The sequence below is a fragment of the Temnothorax nylanderi genome, unplaced genomic scaffold, assembly GCF_030848795.1.
Source record: "Temnothorax nylanderi isolate EJ_2023f unplaced genomic scaffold, tnyl_v1.0 TNYL_tig0241_pilon, whole genome shotgun sequence".
Lineage (NCBI taxonomy): Eukaryota > Metazoa > Arthropoda > Insecta > Hymenoptera > Formicidae > Temnothorax > Temnothorax nylanderi.
The window spans coordinates 10,418-37,072 of record NW_027249303.1 but is presented as its reverse complement, the minus strand read 5'-3'; the positions used below and the strand labels follow the sequence as shown (position 1 = coordinate 37,072).

The 26,655-nt window shown below is 32.4% G+C and overlaps 1 protein-coding gene and 1 long non-coding RNA gene across 2 annotated transcripts; both read right to left on the bottom strand.

The window, feature by feature from the left end:
- Positions 1-5,805: 5,805 nt before the first annotated feature.
- Positions 5,806-8,258, bottom strand: LOC139779781 (uncharacterized). The gene is made up of 4 exons (XR_011719992.1): positions 7,895-8,258; positions 7,336-7,422; positions 7,013-7,116; positions 5,806-5,993 (listed from the first exon to the last, which is right to left on the bottom strand). It is a non-coding gene; the product is annotated as an uncharacterized lncRNA (long non-coding RNA).
- A 7,786-nt stretch (positions 8,259-16,044) lies between these two features.
- Positions 16,045-26,008, bottom strand: LOC139779782 (F-box/LRR-repeat protein 4-like). The gene is made up of 6 exons (XM_071718256.1): positions 25,640-26,008; positions 21,698-21,874; positions 17,216-17,330; positions 16,678-17,126; positions 16,216-16,582; positions 16,045-16,136 (listed from the first exon to the last, which is right to left on the bottom strand). The coding sequence occupies exons 2-6, from the start codon at positions 21,863-21,865 to the stop codon at positions 16,045-16,047; spliced, it is 1,191 nt and encodes a 396-aa protein (XP_071574357.1). The 5' UTR covers positions 21,866-21,874; positions 25,640-26,008.
- Positions 26,009-26,655: the final 647 nt, after the last annotated feature.

Sequence of the window (26,655 nt, the reverse complement as noted above, 5' to 3'; positions counted from 1 at the left end):
AGTTTCTACTTGCACACTTAAAAACTATGAAGAAGCAATGGGCAAGTTTCTACTTGTACAATTAAAAAAAATTTGGTTAATCAGTTCTTGAGTTATAAAAATTTTTTCTCCAGGTGTCTTGTTGAAATAATCCAATTTTTGCCTAAAAAGTGCACAAGTTATACATGTAATCTTATATATAAGGTATCATTAAAGGGAGGTTGTTTTGAATTTGGCGAAGATTAGTGAAAGGGTTACCGATTTCTGCCTAAAAAAGTGTATAAGATGTACATGTAATTTTATATAGAGTATTATTAAAAGAAGGTTGTTTTGAATTTTGCGAGGTGAAAGGGTTACCGATTTCTGCTTGAAAAATGTGTAAGTTATTTGATGGATAAAGTATCATTTAAGAAAGGTATTGAATTTGGCAAGGATCGGTAAAGGAGTTACCGATTTTTGCTTAAAAGTTACATGTTAGTTACATATATAGATTTTATATAGAGTATCATTAAAAAGCAGAAATCGTTACACATTTTTTAAACAGAAATCGGTAACCCTCTCACCGATCCTCGCAAAATTCAAAACAACCCACTCGGCATGTTATGTTGCTGAAATATTGAAATATTCGGAAATGGTGCAGAAATATTTCGTTAACATTTCATTTGTAACTATGCATCTGAAATATTTCAGAAATGTACCTGCATCATGTTTTTTATAATATTGCATTAACAATATTTCTGAAATCTTTCAGAAAGTTGTTTACAATATTTGTAAGTTTCTGTAATATTGCAAAAAAATGTAGCAGATGCAATATTTCAGAAATATTTCTGAAACATTATAAAAGTAATATTACGTTTGCATTGCACGAATAATATTTCTGTAACATATCAAACGCAACATTGCATTTAAAATATTTCTGAAAAATTTCTGAAAGATTGCGTAGGTAATGAAAAATTGAATTGCAGGCAGTGAATTTCTACAATATTGCAGAAGAAATATTGCAGATGTAATGGTTTAGAAACATTTCTGATACATGATAAAACTATTATTACGTTTACATTGAACGCGTTATATTTTTGAATGTTTCACATACAACATTGCATTTGTAATATTTCCGAAAAATTGCTGACAGACTTTAGAACTTATAAAAAATTAAATTTATTATTATTTAATATAGCATTTTATTGCATTTTTTCTCTTTTATTAAGAATTTTCTAATATTCCAAATTTTGTCATATGGCATTTTTAATATAAAATATAAAATATTTAATAATATTTAATATAAAATAATATTCGACGCTGACTGGCAAAAAAAATTTATTCGTATATCTGTATTGTTAATATTGTTATGCGATAGCTTTATGCTCACCAAAATAAGCAAGTATAAGAAAGAAAGAAGCGTCAGAGTCAGAGGATCACTACTACCCTGTTCGATCATCGATGTCAAGCAACAAGGCGCCGGTATACTACTTGGATGGGTGACCGGCTGAGAGAGCGGATTTCTTCGAACAAATGCGCGGCGACTATACGCACATGGCTTAATATATTTTTTTTGTTCCGGTAACAAAATATTTCATTTTTCACATATCAACAAATAGTTTTTGCGTCAGTAACAAAATTTTGTTAGCTAATACAAAACATTTTTCTCAGTGTAAAATGTATTTGAAATATTTCTGAAGTGTTTCTGCAATATTTCGTAGATATATTTCAGAAATATTTCAGAAATATTGCCGAAATCTTTCAGCAAAGTTGCATTTAAAATAATTATGCCGATTTAAACATTGCAGAAATGTTGCAGAAACGGTCGTGAAATATTTCTGAAATATTGATGAAAGGTGTAATATTTCAAATGGAATTTTGCAGAAATGTTTCAGAAATATTACATGCCGAGTGGGAACCTTCTTTTAATAATACTCTATATAAAATTACATGTACATCTTATACACTTTTTAAGCAGAAATCGGTAATCCCTTCACCGATCCTCGCCAAATTCACTAACAATCTTCCTTTAATGATACTCTAGCCATAAAAAAAATTAAGCTCGATATCTCAAAATTTGCGGAAATTAGGGCAATCATGTAGATTCTTTTAGATAGAAATCGGTAACCCCTTCATTATTAGCATAAAAAAACTCATAAACTATCTTTATTGCTTATCCCCGCAGGTTTTGCAAGTCGTTTTTATAAGGAACGTTACCCAAACCTTTACACTACTATCCTTTCACCTCTCACTTTAACCCTTTTGGACCAACGGCTTAACGTCTCTTTCCGAAAGACGGAGCCCAGTTTGCTCCGCACAAGAGCCTATCTTGCATGGAGGGGCGCAGCTTCGGAAAAACATTCCATGTTTACATGGCTCTAGTGAACTCGAACCTGGTTCCTCAGATTACGAGTATGGCGCTCTACCACTAGACCACACTGCCGCCTATCCTTCATTATTAGCAATTTTTATTAATTCTATTATATTCTTCAGTTTTTTTTACCCCTATTTCATATATAATTCTTTAAAATTTGGTTAATCAGTTCTTGAGTTATAGAAATTTTGGTAAATTTGGCTGTTTTTTTAAACAGAAATCGGTAACCTCTTTATTATTAGCAATTTTTATTAATTCTATTATATTCTTCAGTCTTTTCTACCGCTATTTTATATATAATTCGTTAAGATTTGGTTGATTAGTTCTGGAATTATAGAAATTTTGGTAAATTTGGAACATACACACACACATACACACATACACACATACATACATACAGACATTTTTTAAAATTGCAATTTTTCGACGTTTTAGAACATTCTGAATACATTCAGAAAAACAAAAAAAAAATTTTTTTTTACGAAAACAAAGCTTCCTCTATGAGGAAGCAAAAAGAGAAAAATCGCTAATTTTTACATTATTTTAATCCATTTGTATCATGTCTACATGTTATTTAAAAAAATTGGCAATTATACCGTTCAATAGCGCAAATAAGTTTCATCTTTAAGAATTTGTTTTGTTTCCTCATAGAGGAAGCTTTGTTTTCGTAAATTCGTATATGAATCTTTGATTGCGTATAAAGTTGGCTCTAATCAACCAAATTTAAAAGAATTATATGTAAAATAGGGGTAGAAGAAACCAAAGAAAAGATTGTTTTTTGAATTTTTGATGTCAATATGTTCAGAGTGTTCTAAAACGTCGAAATATTGCATTAAAAAAAAATATCTGTATGTGTGTATGTGTGTATGTATGTATGTGCCAAATTTACCGAAATTTCTATAACTCCAGAACTAATCAACCAAATCTTAACGAATTATATATGAAATAGGGGTAGAAAAGACTGAAGAATATAATAGAATTAATAAAAATTTCTAATAATAAAGAGGTTATCGATTTCTGTTTTAAAAAATCTATGTAATTGCTCTAATTTCCGCAAATTTTGAAATATCAAGCTTAATTTTTTTTTATAGATAGAGTATCATTAAGGTAGGTTAGTGTTGAATTTAGCAAGGATCGGTAAAGAGATTACCGATTTCTGGCTATTTTTTAGAAATGTCCGTGGTTGCTCTAATTTCCGTAAATTTTGAGATATCAAGCTTATTTTTTTATGGCTAGAGTATCATTAAAGGTAGGTTAGTGTGGAATTTGGCAATGATCGGTGAAGGAGTTACTAATTTTTGCTTAAAAAGTGTACAAGTTATACATGTAATCTTATATACAAGATATCACTATAGGAAGATTGTTTTGAATTTGACGAAGATTGGTTAGAAAAATTTTAGAACCGGTTTCCCAAAAAATCGGTAATGATGAGGTTCTCAAAATATATATTTATATATTAACGCTTTGGTTTATAAAATATGTGCATTTAATTTAATTATGCAAGTAGAAACTTGCACATTGCTTTTAAGTGTGCAAGTAGAAACTTGCATATTGCTTCCTCATAGTTTTTAATTGTGCAAGTAGAAACTTGCACATTGCTTCCTCATAGTTTTTAAGTGTGCAAGTAGAAACCTCCACATTTGCTTCCTTATAGTTTTTAAGTGTGCAAGTAGAAACCTTCACTTACAAAGCTTCCTCTATGAGAAAGACAAAATAATAAATACTAATAATTATACATCGAATAAAATAAAAGCTTCCTCATAGAGGAGCTTTGTGAGCGAAGGTTTTTACTTGCATACTTAAAAACTATAAGGAAGCAATGTGGAGGTTTCTACTTGCACACTTAAAAACTATGAGGAAGCAATGTGCAAGTTTCTACTTGTTTTTAATTGCGATGCGATGATTTTTCAGAGAGTTATGAGCAATCAAAGTCAAAACGCTTATTTCTTACTAGCTGGTTACCCGGGCTTCGCCCCGGAGGACATATGTAATAAGACACGCAAATAGTCTCTCCTTCTCTCTCCCTCTCTCTCCCTCTTTCTCCCTCTCTCCCTCTTTCTCCCTCTCTCTCCCTCTCTCTCCCTCTCTCTCCCTCTCTCTCCCTCTCTCTCCCTTCTCTCCCTCTCTCTCCCTCTCTCTCCCTCTCTCTCCCTCTCTCTCCCTCTCTCTCCCTTTCTCTCCCTCTCTCTCCCTCTCTCTCCCTCTCTCTCCCTCTCTCTCCCTCTCTCTCCCTCTCTCTCCTTCTCTCTCCCTCTCTCTCCCTCTCTCTCCCTCTCTCTCCCTCTCTCTCCCTCTCTTTCCCTCTTTCTCCCTCTCTCTCCCTCTCTCTCCTTCTCTCTCCCTCTCTCTCCCTCTCTCCATGCGTGGCTGAGAGTTGACTTTAGTGTACGTAAATCGAGTAATAGATATAGTGAATTTATTGGAAGGGATTATAAGAAGTTTAATGCGAATGTTTTTCTTAGTTTGATAAAAGGGAAATGTAAGCAAATAGAGTTAGATGTGAATAAGAAAGCAGATAAATTTGTAGAGAATATGGTTAGTGCACTAGATATTGTAGCGCCGAGGAAAAAGTTTCGAATACCGAAAATATGGGAAGGGAAAAAATGGTTTTCGGAGGATATAAGAATGGCTGCAACTAAAAGGGATACAGCTTACATTAAAGCAAGTTACTCTAGTGAGGAACAGGATTGGCGGCAATTTAAAAGTGAGAGAAATGCAGTGGTTAAACTCATCAGGGCGAAAAAGAAAAAATATTATGAAAATATGATAGATAATAATAAAAAAGATCCCACGGAAATGTGGAAAATTCTAAAAGAGGTGGTAAAAGGCGAGACGAGTCTTAGTGAAGTAAATAAAGTAGACTTTGAGATAATAGAAGGCAACGAAGAATGTAGCATAGCGGACAAGTTTAATTTATATTATGTACAGAGTATTAGGAATATAATTGAAACCATTAAAGGGGGTACTGTAGAGACAGATAATATTAATATAGAAAATAAGGGAATTATGGAAGAATTCAGTAGAGTCGACGCTAGGGAACTAGAACGAATTGTTATGGGATTACCTAATAAGAAAGGAACAGAAGAAGGGATAACTAGTCCCACATAGCACATAATATTTCAGTAATATTGCAGCAATATTATTTTTCCATTGCAATATTACAATGAAATATAACAGAAATATTGCAGTAATATTACTGAGATATCTCGGTAATATTAAAATGTCCGCGCAAATGAATATTAGTAATATTACTGTAATATATATCAGTAATATTACGGTAATATTACTGTAATATTTGCGTGATATTTATACAATATTGCTAGGAATTAAACCATTTTAATAATTTTTATTAAATTTTATTAAATTATTTTTAATAGTATTGTTACATACAATATTAAAATAATATTGATATTGTTAACGCAATAATATTATTTGTGTAATATTAGACAATATTTATTTAATATTGCTAAAAATTAAACCATTTTAATAAATTTTATTAAATTTTATCAAATTGTTATTTTTAATAATAGTATTACATATAATATTAAGAAAATAATATTGATATTATCTTTCTATCTCTTTCTTCTTCAAAACTGCTCCATGCTCTGCACTGCTCTGCTCTGCACTGTATGAATTTCCACTGATAAAGAGTTACGTAACACTATAACATAATACAATAACTGTAATTATTATTTATATCTGATTATACAAGGTGAGTTTTATTTTGTGTGCCAATTATCTCCTAAAGTATTGGTTTATTGGAAAAATGTTTCAGATAAAAGTTGGAGGGTTCATAGAGGAATAATGGATGATCTTAGATTTTGAGTCTGGAACCCATGTTGAGCCCAGTAGGGTCCAAGTCAAATTTTTTAAATAAAAACTCCCATTTTTTATTACATCATCTTTTTCTACTAATTAATATAAACAACTTTTGTCTGAAACATTTTTTATTTGCCTTATACTTTTTGAGATATTCAAGAAAAATTTGGTAATTTTTTTAATATTTAGCTTATGATATCTTGATAAATGCTTGTCGGAGGGAAAAATGATACAAGACTTTTTGACTTAATATGGTCTCAAGAATATGCTATTGCAATAATACCCCAATTTCTTTAAATATTTGTGTATACATTTCCTTAAAGCTTTCATGTGTACACAATTATTTAAAGAAATTAGAATACTATTGCAACAGTATATTCTTGAAACCAAGTTTTCCTTGAATATCTCAAAAAGTATAAGGCAAATAAAAAAATGTTTCAGACAAAAGTTGTTCATATTAATTAGTAGAAAAAGATGATACAATAAAAAAGGGATTTATATTTAAATAATTTGACTTGGATCCTATTAGGCTTAACACAGGTCCCGGACTCAAAATCTAATAAAATTGTCTATTGGTCCTCCTTGAACCCTCCAACTTTTATCCGAAACATTTTTCCAATAAATCAATACTTTCTGAGATAATTAGAGCGGAGATGATTGGCACACGAAATAAATCACCCTGTTTATTTCATACATAATTACATATTCAAACATAAGAGTACGGGGTTAAGTATGACGTGTTCCAATATTCACTGTCTATACTGAAAATCTATGGTTAATGTTATACATACACTTTAGATTTTCAGTACTGGATATTAAAATATTGGAACGCAGTTTATACCAAGTTTAAATTTTTCTTACTTATGTATCTAATAAATAAAGCTGTCGCTCAGAAGAGTTTGATAGAAATCAAACTGCTTGGTACTGCTCTGCGTGAACTTCTACTGATGGAAAGCAACGTAACACTACAACATAATACAAAAACAGTAATTATTATTTACATCTAATTATATATTTTAAACATAAAAGTAGGTTAAGTATGAATCTGTATTCCGATATTCACTATCTATGTATACTGAAAATCTGTAGTTATAAATGTTACACGTATACTTTGGATTTTCAGTATTGACGATTTTAATATTGGAAAGCATGGTTTATATCAAATTTAACTTTTTCTTACTTACGTATCTAATAAATAAATCTTTTGCTCTTCTATCAAACTACTTGATGCTGCTCTGGACTGCATGAACATCCACTGATGGAAAGCAATACTGTAATATATAGTATAAGAACAATAATTATTATAAAATCACGTAAATGGTTAAATAATCATGGTTAAATCACTTAATTAATGATTAAACTGCTTTTTAGAAGATTTGGGATCGGCATATTTCTATCACGTATCTGCAACTGAGGGCTCCAGTTGGATTAAACTGTTAAAAATTTTGAGGTTAAGTTAGCATCAAGATTTAAGAATAAAGCCGTTAATAAATAATTTCATTAGAGACTCGTTCAATAAGGTTACAAAGGCAAATATATGTATTTTAAGATGGTCATTGAAATGATTTTTATGATATAAACGTGGTTTTTGGTTTTTGCAGACCATGCCACGTAATCTCTATTTTTGGATTTAACGACAAATCGCCAAATATATATGTACAATGTACATATTAGTAATAATTATACGAAAATACTTTTAAAAATATTTGTGTGAACAATATTTATTAAATAAAGAAAAATTACCTGAAATTAAAACGATTGTTTCTGTGCGGTGTCGTACTACGTGATTGCGTGGTCCCACGGAGCCATGCAAGAGACAGCTTCTTCTTCCTATGTAATGATGGCCTTCAAGCAGTAGTGCTGCTCTAAAAACGGCCAGGGCGAACCACTAGTCTTATAAGCCGCAAACGGCGTAATTACAAAGGTTGTAGGCCTCGAAAGGCGCCGATACAAGGTACTGATAGTTAAACAATGCAGACAGTAACAGTCGCAATACTTTGAAAAAAATTTGCTTTCGGACAAAACACGTCCGAACACGATCGAGCTCGCCAACCGACTCCTGCAAGAGACAGCGAGAGAAGACCGGGAATGGTGGGGGTCGGTGCTGCGACCAAGCGCATAGCCACACACACTAGCGTTCTTCCCTCCACTTACGCACACAGAAACGTTCTGTTTATCCGTGTGACAAACTCGTAATTTGAAAAGTTTAATATTGATTATATAAGAAATATGAATTTTAAATTTTATCCATTTATTTTATTATCAATTTACTTACTGGCTCTTAATTAAAAATTAATTGTATATATAATTACCTTTTATTATTACAAAACAAATAACAAGTTATAAAATTAAATACCACTTATAAAATTTGTCTTAATCACTTTTATTCCCCGAAAGTACAAGTCAGTCTTTTGATTCCATCACATTTTTTGATTCAGATTTTTCTTTCTTTCAGTCCAAAATTCTTTAACTGGTATATATTATCTGTGCAATACGTACGTATGATTGTGTGATACCTTAATAACGTCTTAATGACGTCAATAAGATGTCATTAAAATGTCATTTGACATTATTTTGCTACTTAAAGTATTATATTTCAACAATATATTGCAGCAATATTACTGTAATATTTCAATATTATTTAAAAACGTATAATACATCAGTAATATTTCTGAAATATTTCATTGTAATACGTAATATTTCTACTATATTGCAATATTACTGCAATATTTCTGTAATATTACGTGCTATGTGGGGTGGTATACTAAAAATAGCCTTTCATGCAATAGAAGAAGAGTTTGTAGAGTTGATAAATAACTCGTTAATTAAAGGTCAGTGCCCCGATGGTTGGAAAACGTCCACAATAATACCTATTCCAAAGATCTCTAAACCAAAGAAAGCAAGCGAATACAGGCCGATTAATGTTCTACCGTTATACGAGAAAGTGTTAGAGTTAGTGGTAAAAGGACAAATAGAAAAATATATGGAAAATAATAACATTATAACAGAGCATCAATCGGGTTTTAGGAAACAGCACTCATGTGAAACAGCTATTCAAGTTGTTATGGACGAGTGGAAACTGTCAGTTAGCGAAGGAAAAATGGTAGGAGTAATTTTCATGGATCTTAAACGAGCATTTGAGACTGTTTGTAGAAAAAGATTATTGAAGAAATTATATCAGTATAGCATAAGAGGAATGGTGCTAGAATGGTTTAGATCGTATCTAAGTAATAGGACACAACAAGTTAAGTTCAATAATAAATGGTCGAAATTGCTTGCTACTGAGTACGGAGTTCCACAGGGATCGGTACTGGGGCCCCTGCTATTTATTACATATATTAATGATATAGTTAAAATTATGCCATACGGGTATAACATAAAAATGTTTGCGGATGACACATTAATATATGTAACGGGAGACAGTTGTGAGGAGTTGGAAATGAAATTAAATATGGTGTTTATTATAATAGAAGAGTGGATGAATGCAAATAAATTAAAATTAAATGCAAGTAAAACGAAATATATGATAATCAGGAGTATAAGGAAAGAAATGAAGGGTAATGTTACTTTAAAATGCGGGGATGGAACTGTGATAGAGCGTGTTGAGAAAATGAAATACCTTGGCGTAATTATTGATAGTAAACTTCGATTAGAAGACCAATGTGATTATATGTTAAAGAAAATAGGGAAAAAGACAAGCTTTTTGAATAGAATAGGTAGCGATATTTCAGCATATGCAAGATGTGTTGTGTATAAATCAATTATATCACCGCATTTCGAGTACTGTTCAACGTTATTAATTGGTATGGGCGAGACACAGCTGACTAAGCTGCAAGTGGCACAAAATCGGGCTATGAGAGTAATATTGCAATGTGATCGACGAACCAAGGTAGAACACATGTTACAAACGTTGCACTTTATGACTGTAAGACAGAGGTTGTATTATAATGTATGTATTTTTATTTTTAAGATAGTGAGAGGAATGTTACCTGGTCACTTAAATAATAGACTGGAAATAGTAGGTAATGTGAGTGGAAGATCTACTAGGCAAGCTGATAATATTGCAATGCAATTTCGCAGAACAAGAAACGCGCAAAAGAGTCTGTTCTATGAAGGTGTGAATGTGTATAATGCTTTACCGGTAGAATTGAAACAGAGTGAGAGGATCGAATTGTTTAAACGTAGGCTAAAAGAATACATAGTATTAACTGTGACAAAACTGTAAGATTTTATGTAACATATATAGCTGAGAAAGCTAATAAATATCAATCTCTCTCCCTCTCTCTCCCTCTCTCTCCCTCGCTCTCCCTCTCTCTCTCTCTCTCTCTCTCTCTCTCTCTCTCTCTCTCTCTCTCTCTCTCTCTCTCTCTCTCTCTCTCTCTCTCTCTCTCTCTCTCTCTCTCTCTCTCTCTCTCTCTCTCTCTCTCTCTCTCTCTCTCTCTCTCTCTCTCTCTCTCTCTCTCTCTCTCTCTCTCTCTCTCTCTTTCTCTCTCTCTCTAAAATGCTATAAATTAAAAAATATTACTTTTTTATCGACTGAAATTCAATTCCGTCGTATACAATTCTTTGAGATTCACTCAATTATTTCCTTAAAAAATTGGAAAAATTTCGTAACCGATTTCCTAAAAGATACCGGTTCCCAAAAAGATCGGTAACAAAAAACTATACAGTTTATAACACTCCCCGGAAAATTCTACTCCTGTTTTATATGTAATTCTTTAAAATTCGATCAATTATTTCCCGAAAAATTAAAAAAACCGGTTTCCAAAAAATCAATAACAAAAAACTATACACATAGTGGCACTCCCCGGAAAATTCTACCCCTATTTCACATACTTTTGGTAAAAATTTGATCTGTAATTCTTTGAGATTCGGTCAATTATTTCTCGAAAAATTAGAAAAATTAAAAAAACCGGTTTCCAGAAAATCGGTAACGAAAAACTATACACATAGTGGCACTCCCCGGAAAATTTTACCCCTATTTCACATACTTTCGGTGAAAATTCGATTCAGGGGTTTGGACTGGGCGTTGATGAGTGAGTGAGTGAGTGAGTGAGTCAGTCAGTCAGTCAGGACATCTTCCTTTATATATATAGATTCAATCCACAATAACTTAGTAACAAAAAATCGTAGAAACAGTTTTAAAAAAAGATTTTGCAAGGAAAACTTCAAGCTTTCACGTTAAGAAGTCGAAAATTTTCGCAGATTTTTTTGTGCACGTAACAGGCCCACAAAGTGAGAGAAAAATTTTCTGTTTTGTCCAGCTCGTAGTTCTCTATATGTAAAAATTATCAAACTCACAGAAACTAAAAACTAATAGTAACTTTTCGAAAGTAGAGATTTCAAGCTTTAAAATCCTTTTTTTAAATTTAAATTTCGTTTATTTTTAACAAAGTTACAGCTGCTTGAATCTTGTCTATTTTTAAAGATAAATTTTGCGTTTCTTTAATTTTTGTGAGAAGTGAGAAGATTACTTAAAGAATTGGTAATTTGCCAGAGAAAAATTTTTAGTTCGTGAAAGTTAGTATTTAGGTAAAAAAGAATTAATTTTTTTTGTAAACTGGTAATTAGTAGAAATAAATTCCTTATTATTAAAATAATTAATAGATAGTTTATCAAAAATAAATTAATATTTATTTGAAAATTAATAATTAGTGAAAAAAATAATTATTAATTTTTTCAATAATAAATAAACAGTCTCAGGTAAATTACTTACTAATATTTTAAAAATTATTAATTGATTGAATATAAATAATTTAATTATTACAATTAAATGTGGTTTAAAAAAGGTAATTATGATGGAGAAGGACACTTTCTCACCGATTTGGCTAAAATTTCAATTTTGTGTATTTTGGTGCGTAAAACATGAATCTATAAGTTAAAATTGTCGCTCTCAATTAGGAAAAAAGTTTTTAAGTACTGAAATTGATAGTTGCGTGGTTAGAATATCTGTCATACCGACATGATGCAGGCGTACATGATCATGCGTTGTGACGTAAAAGTACATGAAATTACAGTAATAATACAGTATAACGGTAACCTGTCCTATAATAGTCTGGACTTTAATTATGTGCTATTATTTGACTTTGTATTTATTATTATTCCTTCCTTTTATAGCGCGCGCAAACACACACACACACACACACACACACACACACACACACACATACACACGCGCGCGCGCACGCACGAGTTGTAGATGCCGGCGGTGCAGTAGTTTGGGCGAATACTGGCTATTTTTGTGGGTGTAAATGATGTAATGTTAAATTTGGTTTTAAAATGTTTATTACATCAAAAGATGTCGTCTAGTTTGCAGTATTCATGAATTAAGATTTACGTATTACAATAGTGTTTATTTTATTTGCGTAAATATAAGAAAAAATCACTTACAGTCCTTATGATATTAAGCACATTTGAATCATGTCATTTTCATAAATATTAATTTCCTGAAAAATCCAAAGTGTCACCTGAACATCCTACGACGATGTTTATTTTGTCCATTTATAACATATTTTTTTTATTTACACACGACTTTGCAAATCTAATTAATCATATTTTAGAACTCGGTTTTTATTATAAAGATGTATATCAAATATTGTGCAAAACATTACACTGAGAATATAATATAAAATGCGTTATCTTTCTTATGCTTCGCGATTATTCACATATACACAAAGTTTAACCTTTTGTTTGCATTGTTTTTACAGTGAACAAATTATTTACGATTTAAGCTAAAATCACTGCCCTTAGTGTATTCAATTAGAAATGTAAGATATTAGATCCACTAATGAGTATTTTGTTTACATTATTGGAAATAAATGCATTATTGGAAATAAATTTGCGTTATTAATCATAGGAATTAAAGTTTAAGCGAATAAAGAAGTTGAACAATAAGACATTGTCGAAGAGTGTAATGACAAAAATAAATTCTATCATATATTTAATTTCCGTGATTAGTGTAGAAACGTTTCCTTTTGTTTGCATTTAATTTTTATATTAATATCTAATAAAATATAGCATATTGGCGTATGTGGCCTGAGTTATATATTCCTGCAGAATTTTGCTGTCGGTCGTCTGAGGATAACCAAAGTCCAGTAACTCGTCCAGGAGCTCGTAAATAACGACAAAGTTGTTCCTTATACTCTCCTCCTCCAACTCCTTGAAATACTCCTGCATGACGTGCACCACTTTGTACAGAAATACAAATACTAGGGATATGTTTTCGCGTTCTTTTTGGTAGTCGACACGATATACAGATTGTTATATTTTATATAAGCGTATGTACATTCCGGAGTCTGAATGATGGGCGTAAGATTGCCCTCCTCCTCGCGCTCCATCACCAGCGGCATGAACTTCTCTATGATACCGGTCTCGATGTCGCCGCTGTAGTTCTGCGAGATCAGCACCTTGCCCTTCACGTCCAAAATGTATATTGCTGACGTCGACATCTTGTCCCGGGTCTGAGATGTACGACGCTGCGAATGAATCCCCTTATCTATATAATATATTATTTATAAGAATTATTAAAAGATATTTCATAAATAGTTTCTATTAAAATATTATAAACTATAAGTATATCCACAATTGATTCAAGTAATAATGTACATTATCATTTCTCTCGTAGTAATGCATATTAATAAATATAACTATCCTAACAAGTGTTAACAGTATGCTAACACTTTGACAGCAGATTTAATCGATACTTTGCAACGAATTGACATTTTTAAAAATATATAATACCTTAATAACTGACTCTTTAATTATCTTTACATTTATTTGCTCCGCTGGTTAATTTGATGTTGATGCTTGATGCACATTATAAAAAATATGATCCGTTCTTTTTCTCCTAAGTTTAAAGTACATCATTCATGAAACGCAGCGAGAAATTCGTTTACTGCAGGATAGTAGTAAAAAGCCAAGGTCTTAACGTCCTAGAAAAGGAATAAAAGATTTTAAAAATTAAATAGTAATATATGTAATTTGAAAAAAAAAATTTATAATAGATATTTTGGCACTTACCTCTTTTGTATTTATATTTAGGCCTGTTTTATTTATTGTGCATCTGTAGGATAATATAGCACAATGATTGCTAATATTCAATAAGGTGTCTAGATCACAGTCTCCTAAATCATCAATCACTTTTTTTGAATTTTTTGATTTTTTGAAAGACTTTTCAGAAGGTTACCATTCTTTCGGTCACTAAAAGGCTGTTTAAATAATTCTTTGAGTTTTGTTTATTTATACATATCTGTATGAGTTTAGCATTTATTATTTCTTCTTTGTACATACCTCATACCATAATGCTTTATGAATATCATTTGCATAAATAGATATAATGCGAACTTTTTCTTGACACACGTCTGATGGCATAATCTGGCATAAATGTAAACTCATTTTGCGATATCTGTAATCCAAATATCAATAATATAGAATAAAATTAACTTGAAAGTCAATAAAATATTAAATAAAATCAATACCTTAGTAATAATCTACAAACTCTCGATAAAATAGCACAACTCTTCGTAATAAATGCTCCATTGATGACTGCTGGTAGCGGCAATGTCCAAGATGATACATTCTGTTTTCTAGCCCATTCTTGCCTCAATTCTTCCCTAAGTTTATTTTCCTCCTCATCCCTTTCCCTATAGGAGGGAACAAATTCAGGACAGGAAGATAATCTTCTGAAAGAAATTCCGTATCATTTTGTTTGTTTAAAGGAGATGACTGTTGTTTGACCTTAGATAATTTTAAGTTAAATATGTAATATATTCATTTGTAGTGCCAAATATATCATACTAACTGGCATTATTTAAATCCTCTACACGAAACTTTTGGACAGTTCTATCCCTCTCACATACAAAGCAAAAAACTCTTCTTTTATTTTTCTCCTCCACTCGCTTCTTCGTCAAATAATTGCGAAAATCGAGGTCTATTTATTATTGTATTTCTAAATCTAAACGGTCAATAATTTTGTTTTTCTTATGAATTGCAATTTACGGACTAACTACCTTAAAGAAAAGGACTATGTCCAGTTTGGGCATAGTCCCCGAGTGAACAATCATGAGTTATATACTAATGAAGGAAACTCTGAGAAGAGTGCAAAGGGGGATTCTGGTTGCGGCCCGTGGAGAGTGATGAGGAGAGAGTTGCGCGCGCGGGCAACAGAGGAAGAGGAAAGGCTTCACCCGAACAAGCACAGAAAAAAAATATTCTTGATTTGAAAATATCTTTAGTTTCAACGTGGAAAACTTGAAATGCGATTATATTGCGTTAAATGAAGAAAATTTGCTTGAATAAAGTTATATGAATTAGAATTATATGAATTAGAATTGAATAAAATAACACATATTGCTTAAAAAATGCGCTTATTTATTTATAATTTTAATACGTACTAACCGCTATACATACACACACACACACACACACACACACACAAACACACACACACACACAATGAAAAGTAATTATAAAAAATCTTAACAAAGAAGAGTAAAATATTATAAGAAGCCTACTCATCACTTGATTTGAAATATATAGTCTTTCCAGATTCTTTACATTTAACACGATAGAATTGGAAAAGTATGCATGTGTCACTCGTTGTACAAACAATTTCGCGTTAACAGCTAAGAAAACATTGCAATCTATCGGATAATAAACAAAGTGTCATCTTCGACATATTGGTCAGTTTCCCGCGTTGCAACAGCACCCGGTGCAGTAACGGGTTAAATTTACTTTTTCTAATTTTGGGCACGAATTTTTTAATACTGTTGTAATTATTTCTTTATTTTCTGGTCTAGACCACCAAAACTTAGGGCCACCCAAATTTAAGTCACGTATCCCGCGATTCTTCCGCAGTATTTCGCAAATAGGTTGAATTTCTACAAATGTCCAATTTAGATTAACTCTTCTAGACAATCTATATTTTTTAGATGCGAAAATCCTTCATCTATGTGATTATCATACATAAGATCACTAAGATCCAGTACTAAAAAAGAAAAATATATATATACATATATGTATTAGTTATATTTGCAATCTAATTTATATTTAATTTATAAACTTACCTTTCAATTTTTTGCATACTTTTGAAATTTTTTCTAGGACAGAGTCATCAACAAATGGGCAGTTACTTAATCGTAAATGCGTTAAACGACTGCCACAATTATCAAGAAATTTTACGAAAGTTTCAACAGAAATGTCGCTTGATGTTAGATCCAATTGTTCTAAAAAATGACATCTGGATTCAAAGTAAGGTATAATATTATTATAAGTATTAATACGGGTCGATTTAATGGGTCGTAAATTTCTTAATTTTAAACATTTAAACAGAGCAGGGTCCCTTGTCAAGTTATTGAAACGTTTATCTACTTTGCCCATACGGCATAACGATGTCACATCTAAGTTTTTTAATATTTTCAGTAATATTTCATTCTGCAAAAGATAAAATATAAAATTTTAATTCATGAAATTACATTATAATAAATATTATTACGAGAAATAGACATCTTTTAACATTTTAAACTTACAGGAAGATCATCAAAATTGCGACCATACGATTGCTCCTTGGATTTGTCGGATACATTTTTGTAATCAGATGTTAAGTTGTACATAATGTCCTGATGACAAGAACGTTCGCAGTTGTTGTCTAATAGATCAATTAAACTCTGTTGATTATTCGGAACAATCAATTGTTTTGTCCCAATTAATTGGACGGCATCTAGCTGAGTGCTGTAATTCCATAAGCTGTTCATAAATTTTAATCTGATTATCTTGGTTCTAAAGTTGAAAGACTGTAACGGCGGTGAAAATATTTGCGATGTCGAAGGTACAATCTGACGCCGGCACGGTTTAGCGGTCCATAACTGAAACCACCGTCCATCAAAATCCTGAGCCCAAATTTCAGTTACGTAGCCAGGATTATATACTTCATATATAGAGACTCTGAGTGGATATACAGCTTCATCAAACTCGAGATCTTTAAAATAAAACAATTAATTATGATCTTTTCACAAACGTACCTTCTTGAACAATGTCTGTATTTATCAATCCAAATATGTTACCTACCAATATAGTTACAGTACATAGTGCGATCATTTTGTGGTTTGCTATTTACATATGCGGCTATATGAGTTTCTTTCTGCCATGGAGACGTTGATGATATATTAAAACCATCAGTTTGCTGTGTTAAAAAGAAAAATATCTAAAAGTGTTGAATATCAAAATCTTATATCATAAAGTTAGAGATTACGGTTACTTTCTACATAACAATAATACCCAGTCAGAAATGTGACGTCGATTTAACGTTAATTTGACGTCGAAGAGGTTGAAAGCTGGTTAAATCGAATTGATCGACGTCTTCGACGTCGAATCACTGTTGATCGATGAACTTCTTGACTGATTATAGTTGACCCAACGTCGAATCAATGTTAATCTGACATCGAATGTCATATCGAAACAAATAAATTTATATAATAAAATAATTATTAATATTATATGTATAGATAGACAATGCACATATAATATAAATATTATTATAACCCAGGTGGCACATACACGTTTCAGAAATGTTTAATAAGCATTTTTCCGAAACGTTTTATAACCGATTTTTAGAAACGTTTCTCATGAAACGTTTTTTTTCGATAAAATAACGTTTAAAAAACTATTATAGAAACGTTTTGTTTAATGATAAAGACATTTTAGATAAATACATTTAAAATTCCCACTTTTAACGTCTTTTGAACGTGTTTATAACGTTTTTGAGACATGTGTGAGAATGTTCTAGAAGCTTTATGCATATACTATCTATGACGTCTATTCTTTTTCAAAGAAATTCCTAAACTGGTGCACATTCCTGCAATAAGTTAAAGTGAAACAAAATATACTTGTCTCACTCTATGTAACTTAATTGCATTACTGATGTGCACCAGTTCAGGAAGTTCTTCAAAACGGAACACACGTATAAATGTTTTTTAATGACCGCGTTCAGCAGAACGTTTATTTTGCAACTGTTGGAAGTTTTCTAAGCCCAGATTTGTTCGATGACAAATAGAGACCGGTAGAACAAAATTAATTTAAGTAAATAAGTAAATATATGTGTATGGATAAAATGATTTATTTTGTGCAATAATTAGTCCAATATAAATTTAAATATTTCAAAAAAGGCTATTAAAGCTATTATATATATCTATATATTTATAGGAAAGTGCCCTATTATGAGATGGGATCCTAATATGAGATGGCGGGGTTTTTTCATGGTGGGATCAACAGATAGGGCCTATATAGGGCCTTTTAGCTTAACATATCTCATATTAGGATCCTGTCTCATAATAGGGCACTTTCTTCTATGTATATATGGAGGGGTTAAAGCCATAGTGGTGTAAGTCAATTTTTTTGAACACTTTTTTTTCTTCTTTTTTCAACATATCTGCATGTGTAGACTGCATCTATGAACTTAACTCGATAGGTTAAAAAAAGTGACTTACACCACTATGGCTTTAACCCCTCCATATATATAAAGCAAATTATAATTTTGAAAGGAAAAATTTAACAAATAGGTATTTTTGTTAACTGTAGAAACGTAAAAAATACGTTTCTTAAATCATGGTTTCAAAAACATTTTTGTTCAAACGTTTCTTAATGGTTCTTTACGGTTATGAAACTATGTATACGTTCAAAAAACGTATATAAAACTAATATGTGCTACCTACGAATCAATTTAAAACAGATATAAAAATTTCCCCTTATGTCGTTCAAAGTGATTAACTCTCCGAGGCCACACCTCTTTTTTTAATACGCCCCGGCCACACTGGGTGGTCGACACCCAGACGGATTCAGTCTCATAATTTCAATTAATGTGCATGTAAAAATTCATGAAACATCTTAAGGATATTGTTCAAAAATGTGTATGGTGCAGAACCCGAAATATGCTCGATGAACAAAAATGTTGTAATTTTTGGTCGCGATGAGAAATATACACCGAGGCCACATCTGGGTGGTCACCACTCATAATAATTTTCAAATTGTTTATCAAACATAACTGACATGGCTTAAAGCCTTTCTACTGTCTTTGAGAGAGAGACTCAAACTAGGGATCCTAGATGGAGGGACACTGATTATAAAGCCTATATTAAAAATATCGGGCCTGAATTTTTTTCTGGATGGCCGCCACCCAGTGTGGCCTCGAAGGGTTAAATATGGTCGACAACAAAATATATGGTTTTAATTTACATTCAATAACATTACTTATGCGGATTATATATGTATGATCCAGAACCATGCATACATGATGCAGAATATTCATATATGAGACTTTAATAAAAAGTTAATGTGTTCTATATGCGACTTTTACTCGATTCAATTATGGCTTTAACCCAAATTTGGTTCTATTTTGATTCTTATTAACCCGTTGTGGTCACCAGGGGTCCATAGGACCCCAACCAAATTTCAAACAGCTGCATGCTATTCAAATCTAACAGTTTAAGTAAATCGCAAAAAATTCTAGAATTAAGTTTAAACATTGTAGAATGTATTCTCATTATAAAAAATTAACTTTTTGAGTGGCATTATGTTTAAAAAAATCCTTTAAAAAATGTTCAAAAAAGAGGTGTGACCACAACGGGTTAAAACGTATTTTGGTTTAAATAATATTTGCAGTAAAATTTGTTCCATATTTGTCGGACTTAACATGTAAATATTTAATTTAAATCATATTAAAACCATATTAACACTGCATTTCCTTAATTATATTTGTGCTGCTGATTTAGGTATATTAAGCTATCTAAGCAAAATTATCAGAAAACAAAAAAATTTATATGAAATTATTTGCTAATTATTTGCTATTTTTTGCTTTTAAAAGTAATTTTTTTGCTCCAGCTATTAAAAAGTTACGAAGGGCTGGATATAGCTTAAGCTATCCAGCTATTGTAAAAAAAAAACATATACATAAGTCAAAGCACAAAGTTAATAATATCAAAATTATTTGCTATTTCTTTGCTATTTTTTCCTTGCAAAAGTAATTTTTTTGCTCCAGCTTTTAAGAAGACATCAAGATCAAAATGCGGCGCTTAAGAGTAAAGCGCGTTAAAGAAATTAATTTCTCGCATTATTATAGCATCAGAATAATGTTCCATGAATTATTTGCTCTCAAGATATCCAAGTCTCGAATTTCTTGCTCGCAAAATAATTTTAAAAAATTTATATTTTACTCATTATATAAGTCTGTTTCCCTTTCAAAAAAGGCATGTCATCGATACTTGAATCTATCGAAGTATTGTTGTCAATACTTCGCGATGCTGATTGATTCTCTTACTGCGCTTACTTCATGAGCATCTGTCATGTCGCATATTTTGACAGTTTTGTATTATATCAAAGGGTTAATATTGTAATGTAACAGTAAAATGTAATAAATAAATAGCGCGCGCGTTGCGCATGTCTGTGATGTCTGGTATATATATAAAATATCTCGTTTTTTTACTTTTTCTATATTCCTATTAGTTACAGGAATTATTTTTTGCTTTGACTTATGTATATGCTGTTTCTTACAATGGCGTGGCAGCTTATTCTTAAGCTATCCAGCCTTTTGTAACTTTTTAATAGTGTGAGCAAATAAATTATTTTTGCAAGCAAAAAATAGGAAATAATTTTGGTATAATTAACTTTTTGCATTGACTTATGAATATGTTTTTTTACAATGGCTGGATAGCTTAATCTTAAACTATTCAGCCTCTCGTAACTTTTTAATAGCTGGAGAAAAAAAATTACTTTTAAAAGCAAAAAATAGAAAATAATTAGCAAATTAATTCCATGTAAAATTTTTTGTGTTTTGATAATTTGACTTAGATAGCTTAATATACCTGGGTGATTTTGGATATCTTAACAAGGTCCAGTATATTCCATATGTAGATTATATCAGGTTGGGGTACTTTAATTTGATTTAAATATAACTTGTATTTAAATCATATTTGATTTGCATATTCGACCTAATAAGATTTTTATTGAATTCATATAAGCTTCTAATATTGTTTTAATACAATTGTTTTTCGCGGGATTTAATATACATATATGTATATACATATATAAATATAATGTTCTACTATAATGTCTATTTCTTTATCAATATAGAATTTTAAACTTACCTTTTATCTTTTTCTAAATTTGATAAATAGAAAGAGATAAAAGATAAATTAAACCGAAATTAAAGTGTTAAACTCTGATGTACATTTTAATATATAGAAATGCGACATAAAAGTCATATTAATTTAATACTATTCTAGATAAAAATATGTGAATAACTATAACGCTTACAAATCGGTCCACTAATCGGTTTAATAAAAAAACTCACATAATTCTCTTACACTATGAAAGAAGGTCGATTCGACAAACGAAGTTGAAACGACAGTTGAAAGTTCGTTGATATTTGATACGACTTCGATGTCGAATCAACCAAAATTTCAACTTATTTCGACATCAGATTATCGACATTGATTCGACGTCGGGTCAACTATATATATTTCTCACTAGGTAGACAACATCAGAAGATACACATACCATGATAAATGCTGGTGGAAATTCTCCATAGCTTGGGTACTTGTTAGGTGGTCCAATTATCGCCTCAGAAGTATACTGTATGCTTCCAGTATTCGTACCGCCATACTCTCCAGCAATGCTACTGCTCTTTTTCACATATTGGTAATATAGTCGAGAATGGGATGCCATAATCTCTTCCTGAAAAAAAAGATGTAAGATATGGGCTGCGTTCTGATATTTACTGCCAGTTCTAAAAATCTACATATAATATAGTTTCCGTCATGTACACTATGTGTAATAATCTTTGAGCTTCTTTTAGCATATGTTAAAATGTCATATTATATAACATATATCATATATCTATATATTGTAATTATCCTGCAAAGATTATATCTAATTATAAATTTATCTCCTTGCTTTCATCCTATCAATACTGATAATCAGAAATAATCAACAGAAATCATCAAAAATACAGAAGTAGCATCTTTGTTCGTTCGTTAGCGTATATATCATACAAACGCTATTTGTTGGTGAGTTAACCAAATAATAATTAGCGCGTCTACTATCAAAATATTAAAAAAAATGCTGCATCTAACAATAATCAACAATGATTCTTAAGATTTAATAATGATACATAAAGATATATTAATAAAAGTTTAGTAATAAATGAATTTTACACGTTTTTATTTTTATTAGGGAGTAAAGATGATTTTGCATGTATTATATTAATATTAGTTTAAAAAAGTAATCTTATTAGGGCAATAAAATTAGCTCTGTCGAGTTATTAACTATATAAAGTACGAATAAATTTAAATACTTAAATATAAATTATTAAAAAAAAACTTTATGAATTAAATTCTTGTGCAAACGCCCTGCGACACAAAAGAGCAACCGTATGTGCTCGGCACTTTTGTCAGTTTCGGGCGGTAGAAAAGCGCAGACATACAATATATGTTGTCTTTTTCTTTCCCAATTAAGTTATATTATAGCTATAGCTGATGCCTCGAGATACGTTATAGCCTCTTTTGGCTCCTTTATTAGACTTACAAAATTCTTTTCAAAAAAGTTAAAAAATAGCGCCAAATACACGCACTCTTTGTTGTATTATAAACATTTCTACAAAAAATTTAATATCAAAAACTGGCGCCAACTTATTGTAACTGTCATTATTGTCAATTAAATCTAATATGTGTTTCAGTATTTTATACTTTTACACACTAAGTGGATAAATCCTTTCATCACATGTGTATGAAAGATTTGATATAAAAAACTCTGGACAGCATTATTGTACTTTCCATGAAACGCGAGATCCATCCCACACCACCCCACCCTTGCTTAAGGCGAAACGAGATCTATCATTGTACGGTTAAGGTTTTCAACGTTCACCCCCACCCATTCCCGCTTACATGTGTAACGATGTGTACCTAAAACGGTACATCGTACTTCCCGGCGAACAACGACCGGATGCCGCCCGACCGAACAACAGTCGGGCGATGACATCAGGGCGCATTGCGCCCCCATTTTTTAATATAAACGTCTCCACCGAATCGTCGAGCTCGAGTCACGATAACGGCTCGAAGCTCCGATACTCCTCCGAGCGTCGAGCGCCGAGCGCCGCCGACGGGGATCTGTAACTCCAATCCGCGCCGCTTTCATCCCTGGCGTTCGTCTCGCCCGGAGATTGGCTACTTTCACCGATTCTCGCCCTCCGACAGGGTATAAGACCTCGACACCGATCCGAAAGGAACCGCTTCGCTCTCGAGTCAGCTCCAGTCCGATCCGCCGCTGAACTCGAGATACCTATGAAACCATTCCGCTCCTACAGAGTCGACAACCGAGGTTGCCTCGGTTGAGTGATCTCGGACGTCCACTCGGACGTCCACTCTTCCCGAAACTCCGAATAATCCCCCCCGATAATCCCCGAATCACCGGCGAAACAGTGAGGCTGAGGGAACTCCGCCTCGGTCGAGAAATCTCGACGCCGGTGCCTCCGAATCCCGACCTTTTCCTCACGCCATAAGGGCATCGGGCCCGTACTCTAAAACCGGGATCATCGCGATACGGTTTCCGCCGCGCCATTGCCGCCGCTCATGCGTTCCGATCCCCACCGGATTGCCGTGTATTCGCGTCCGCAATCACCCAGTTCGCGCTGTATTATATTTTCGTAATCTTGTGTTATATTTTGTATTATATTTCGGTACTTAGATTCTTCGTGTATTATGTTCATTCGTTATCCGGGATACTCGCTACGTGCGCCTTTAGACCGCTAGCCCGAAGCTATACTGTCTCGACGACGCCCGAATACGTCCGTCCGTCTACATACTGAAGTATATTTCGGTGTAATAAATTGTTATTAAGATTGTATGTTAAATCTCCCGTGTTATTCGTTTCTGGACCTATCCCTCGAACCCCGGAATCCGCCGAGCTAGTCCGCGTTCGAGAAACGGAAGGTTGTTATACATGTGTACTGTCTATACACATACAGATATCAGCAAATTACTTCCTTTAGCATTAACACAAACTTATATATTTTTCAAACTTGTTTTGTTCATAATTTTAAATAAGCAATGACCGACGATTAAGGTATAAGGAAAAGTTACTCAGGGTCATGTCTTTGACAACATATGTCAAAGTCAAGATCATTGGAAGTGCCTCCCCTTATCTTCATTTTTACCAACTGAATCTTATACACATACAAACACAGTCTATCTATTCTCGCTATTAGCAGTTTGCAGGATTGGGTAAGTTAATTTTTGTTTAAACTAACAATAGATTAAGTTAAAGTTAATGGCCTATTAATTTAGTTATGCTAAAAGTTGCATTAACAAAAAAAAACTGTTACTCATTAACAAAAAAACTCAGTTACGTTAAGATTAAATCAATTTAATTTAAATTAAAAGTTAATTTATAAAAGCATTATTTATATTATATTAGAATGTCGTAATCTTTTGATTACTGTATAAAACTCGAGAATAGGCTTTAGTCGACACTATGGCGGAGAAGGAGACACTGAATCGTAAATATTGAAAGTAGATCGTGTAAATTTGTATATCTCAAACAATCAGAATTGCAGTGACTACATACGTTTAAGTATAACGAGTTATTTCAGTAGTACAAACAGGAAATAATTATAGTCCTTTCAATGAAATCAACAATATTATTGTAATTAAGTCTTCTTGTAATTTAAGAGACTTTCTTCTTAAGTTATAATATATATAACGTTGAGTGTATACCATAAATGTAATTCTCAGTTGAGAAGTTAAATATTCTATTTGCAGATCAAAGTTTTAATCTCTCAGAGAAAGGACCATGTAATCAAATATTTCGTAATTTCAATTCAATATACATAAATATAAACCATGCAAAAGAAATAATAGTAACTCAGAAGATAATTCAAGCATAGAATAATGCGTAATTCCTGGAAAGTTATAAAGCATAGAATATAGTAAATGTAAGAGTAAATTTGCAAATTAATAATTAATCTGTACGAAAGTAACAAATTCTGAAAGTAATAATATATTAGTTAAAATCGTTTATCATGTCTTCGACTCATAAACCAAAAGAGAAAAACTTGTTTATAAAGCATTAATCCATAACACATTAATCCATTAGTAATAGAAAAGTATCAGTATATATGAATATTGGCATAAAAAGAAATATAATACACACTTTGCCTCGCATAAATATATAGCGAAGGCTAATTAATCTAAATTTAATATAAAAGACTTTAATCTTAGTTAATTATACTTTTGGTTGCAACCAGAAAAAGCAATGTATTGAAAGTACTGACGTCAGAGTCCTGAAGGGACTATCATTGAATGCAAGAAGTAGCTTCCAAAGAAGTTTCTCGATTTCTTCTGTATTTTATCGAGATTTCTGGAACCAAAGATCGAAAGGTACGTAAAATGAATGTCTGTAGCTATCAAGTTAATAATTGGTTTAATCCAGAAATCTGAGAGTTACCTTCTCAATGTGAGTTCGCAGTAACGCGAAATGTACGTAATCCTCTGCTTAGTATAATTCTCTTAACAGAGAATGCAATGGCGGTTGCCGTTCGTCTCCTCGTGACTGAGAACAGTAATGGCGGTTGCCGTTCGTCTCCTCGTGACTGAGAACAGTAATGGCGGTTGCCGTTCGTCTCCTCGTGGACTTCCGATTAGCCAAGCGTATTATGTAATCGTCTTCTTCACGTAAATTTCTCAATTTACAGAGACGGATACAAAGAAAGAACTGAATAGGAATAATTTTCTGTATTTTCCACAAGAAAAGACTCGTAAGCCCGAATGCCAGAATAATATACTAAGATATACTTTACAGAGAGATGTTACTCGAAAAAAGGAAAGAACGGGAATGTCGCTGTTAGCCGTGCACGCTCGTGCACGCACATCCCCTCTCAAGCGTTCCTTTTCCACGCTGTGCACGTGGATCAGAAACGGTATGCGCGATTAGAGTTCCTATAATAAAGCGGGGAGCACATACTTCTGCACATCGCATAATACGTAAGCATAAGAAAACTGATTGGTCTATTTCCTTATGCACATATATGTATGGACCAATCAATTTTCTTATGCTTACGCATTATGCGTTATGCAGAAGTGTGTGCTCCCCGCTTAAGAGTTAAGCCAATGTGGTGACGATTTTGATTGGTCCCGCCATATGTTTCAGCCAAGTTAGTCGGAGTGAGACAAAGCTATCATGGTCGCCATATGCTTCAGCCAAGAAGTTAGTGGGAGTGAGACAAAGCTATAACGGTGTCCTAACTCTTATTGTAGGAACTCTATGCGCGGTAAACGCTACAGCAATCAGTTACTAACATAGAGATATAGAATAAAGTGCGCGAGTCATATGCTAATACGTAAGAGACTGCGATATAGGAATAGAAAAAGAACGCTGCATGTGGGCCCCTTCTGTCTTTGTCTATGCGCGCATGCGCCTTTGCGCTGCTCATTGTCTATAACGCATATAGAGATATAACCTAT

Coding starts and splice junctions, on each gene's coding strand:
- LOC139779782 (XM_071718256.1), bottom strand. CDS start 21,865: ATGGCATCCCATTCTCGACTATATTACCAATATGTGAAAAAGAGCAGT. Junction 16,583..16,677: donor GCAATTTTGATGATCTTCCT/GTAAGTTTAAAA, acceptor TATCTTTTGCAG/AATGAAATATTACTGAAAAT. Junction 16,137..16,215: donor AGTATGCAAAAAATTGAAAG/GTAAGTTTATAA, acceptor TTTCTTTTTTAG/TACTGGATCTTAGTGATCTT.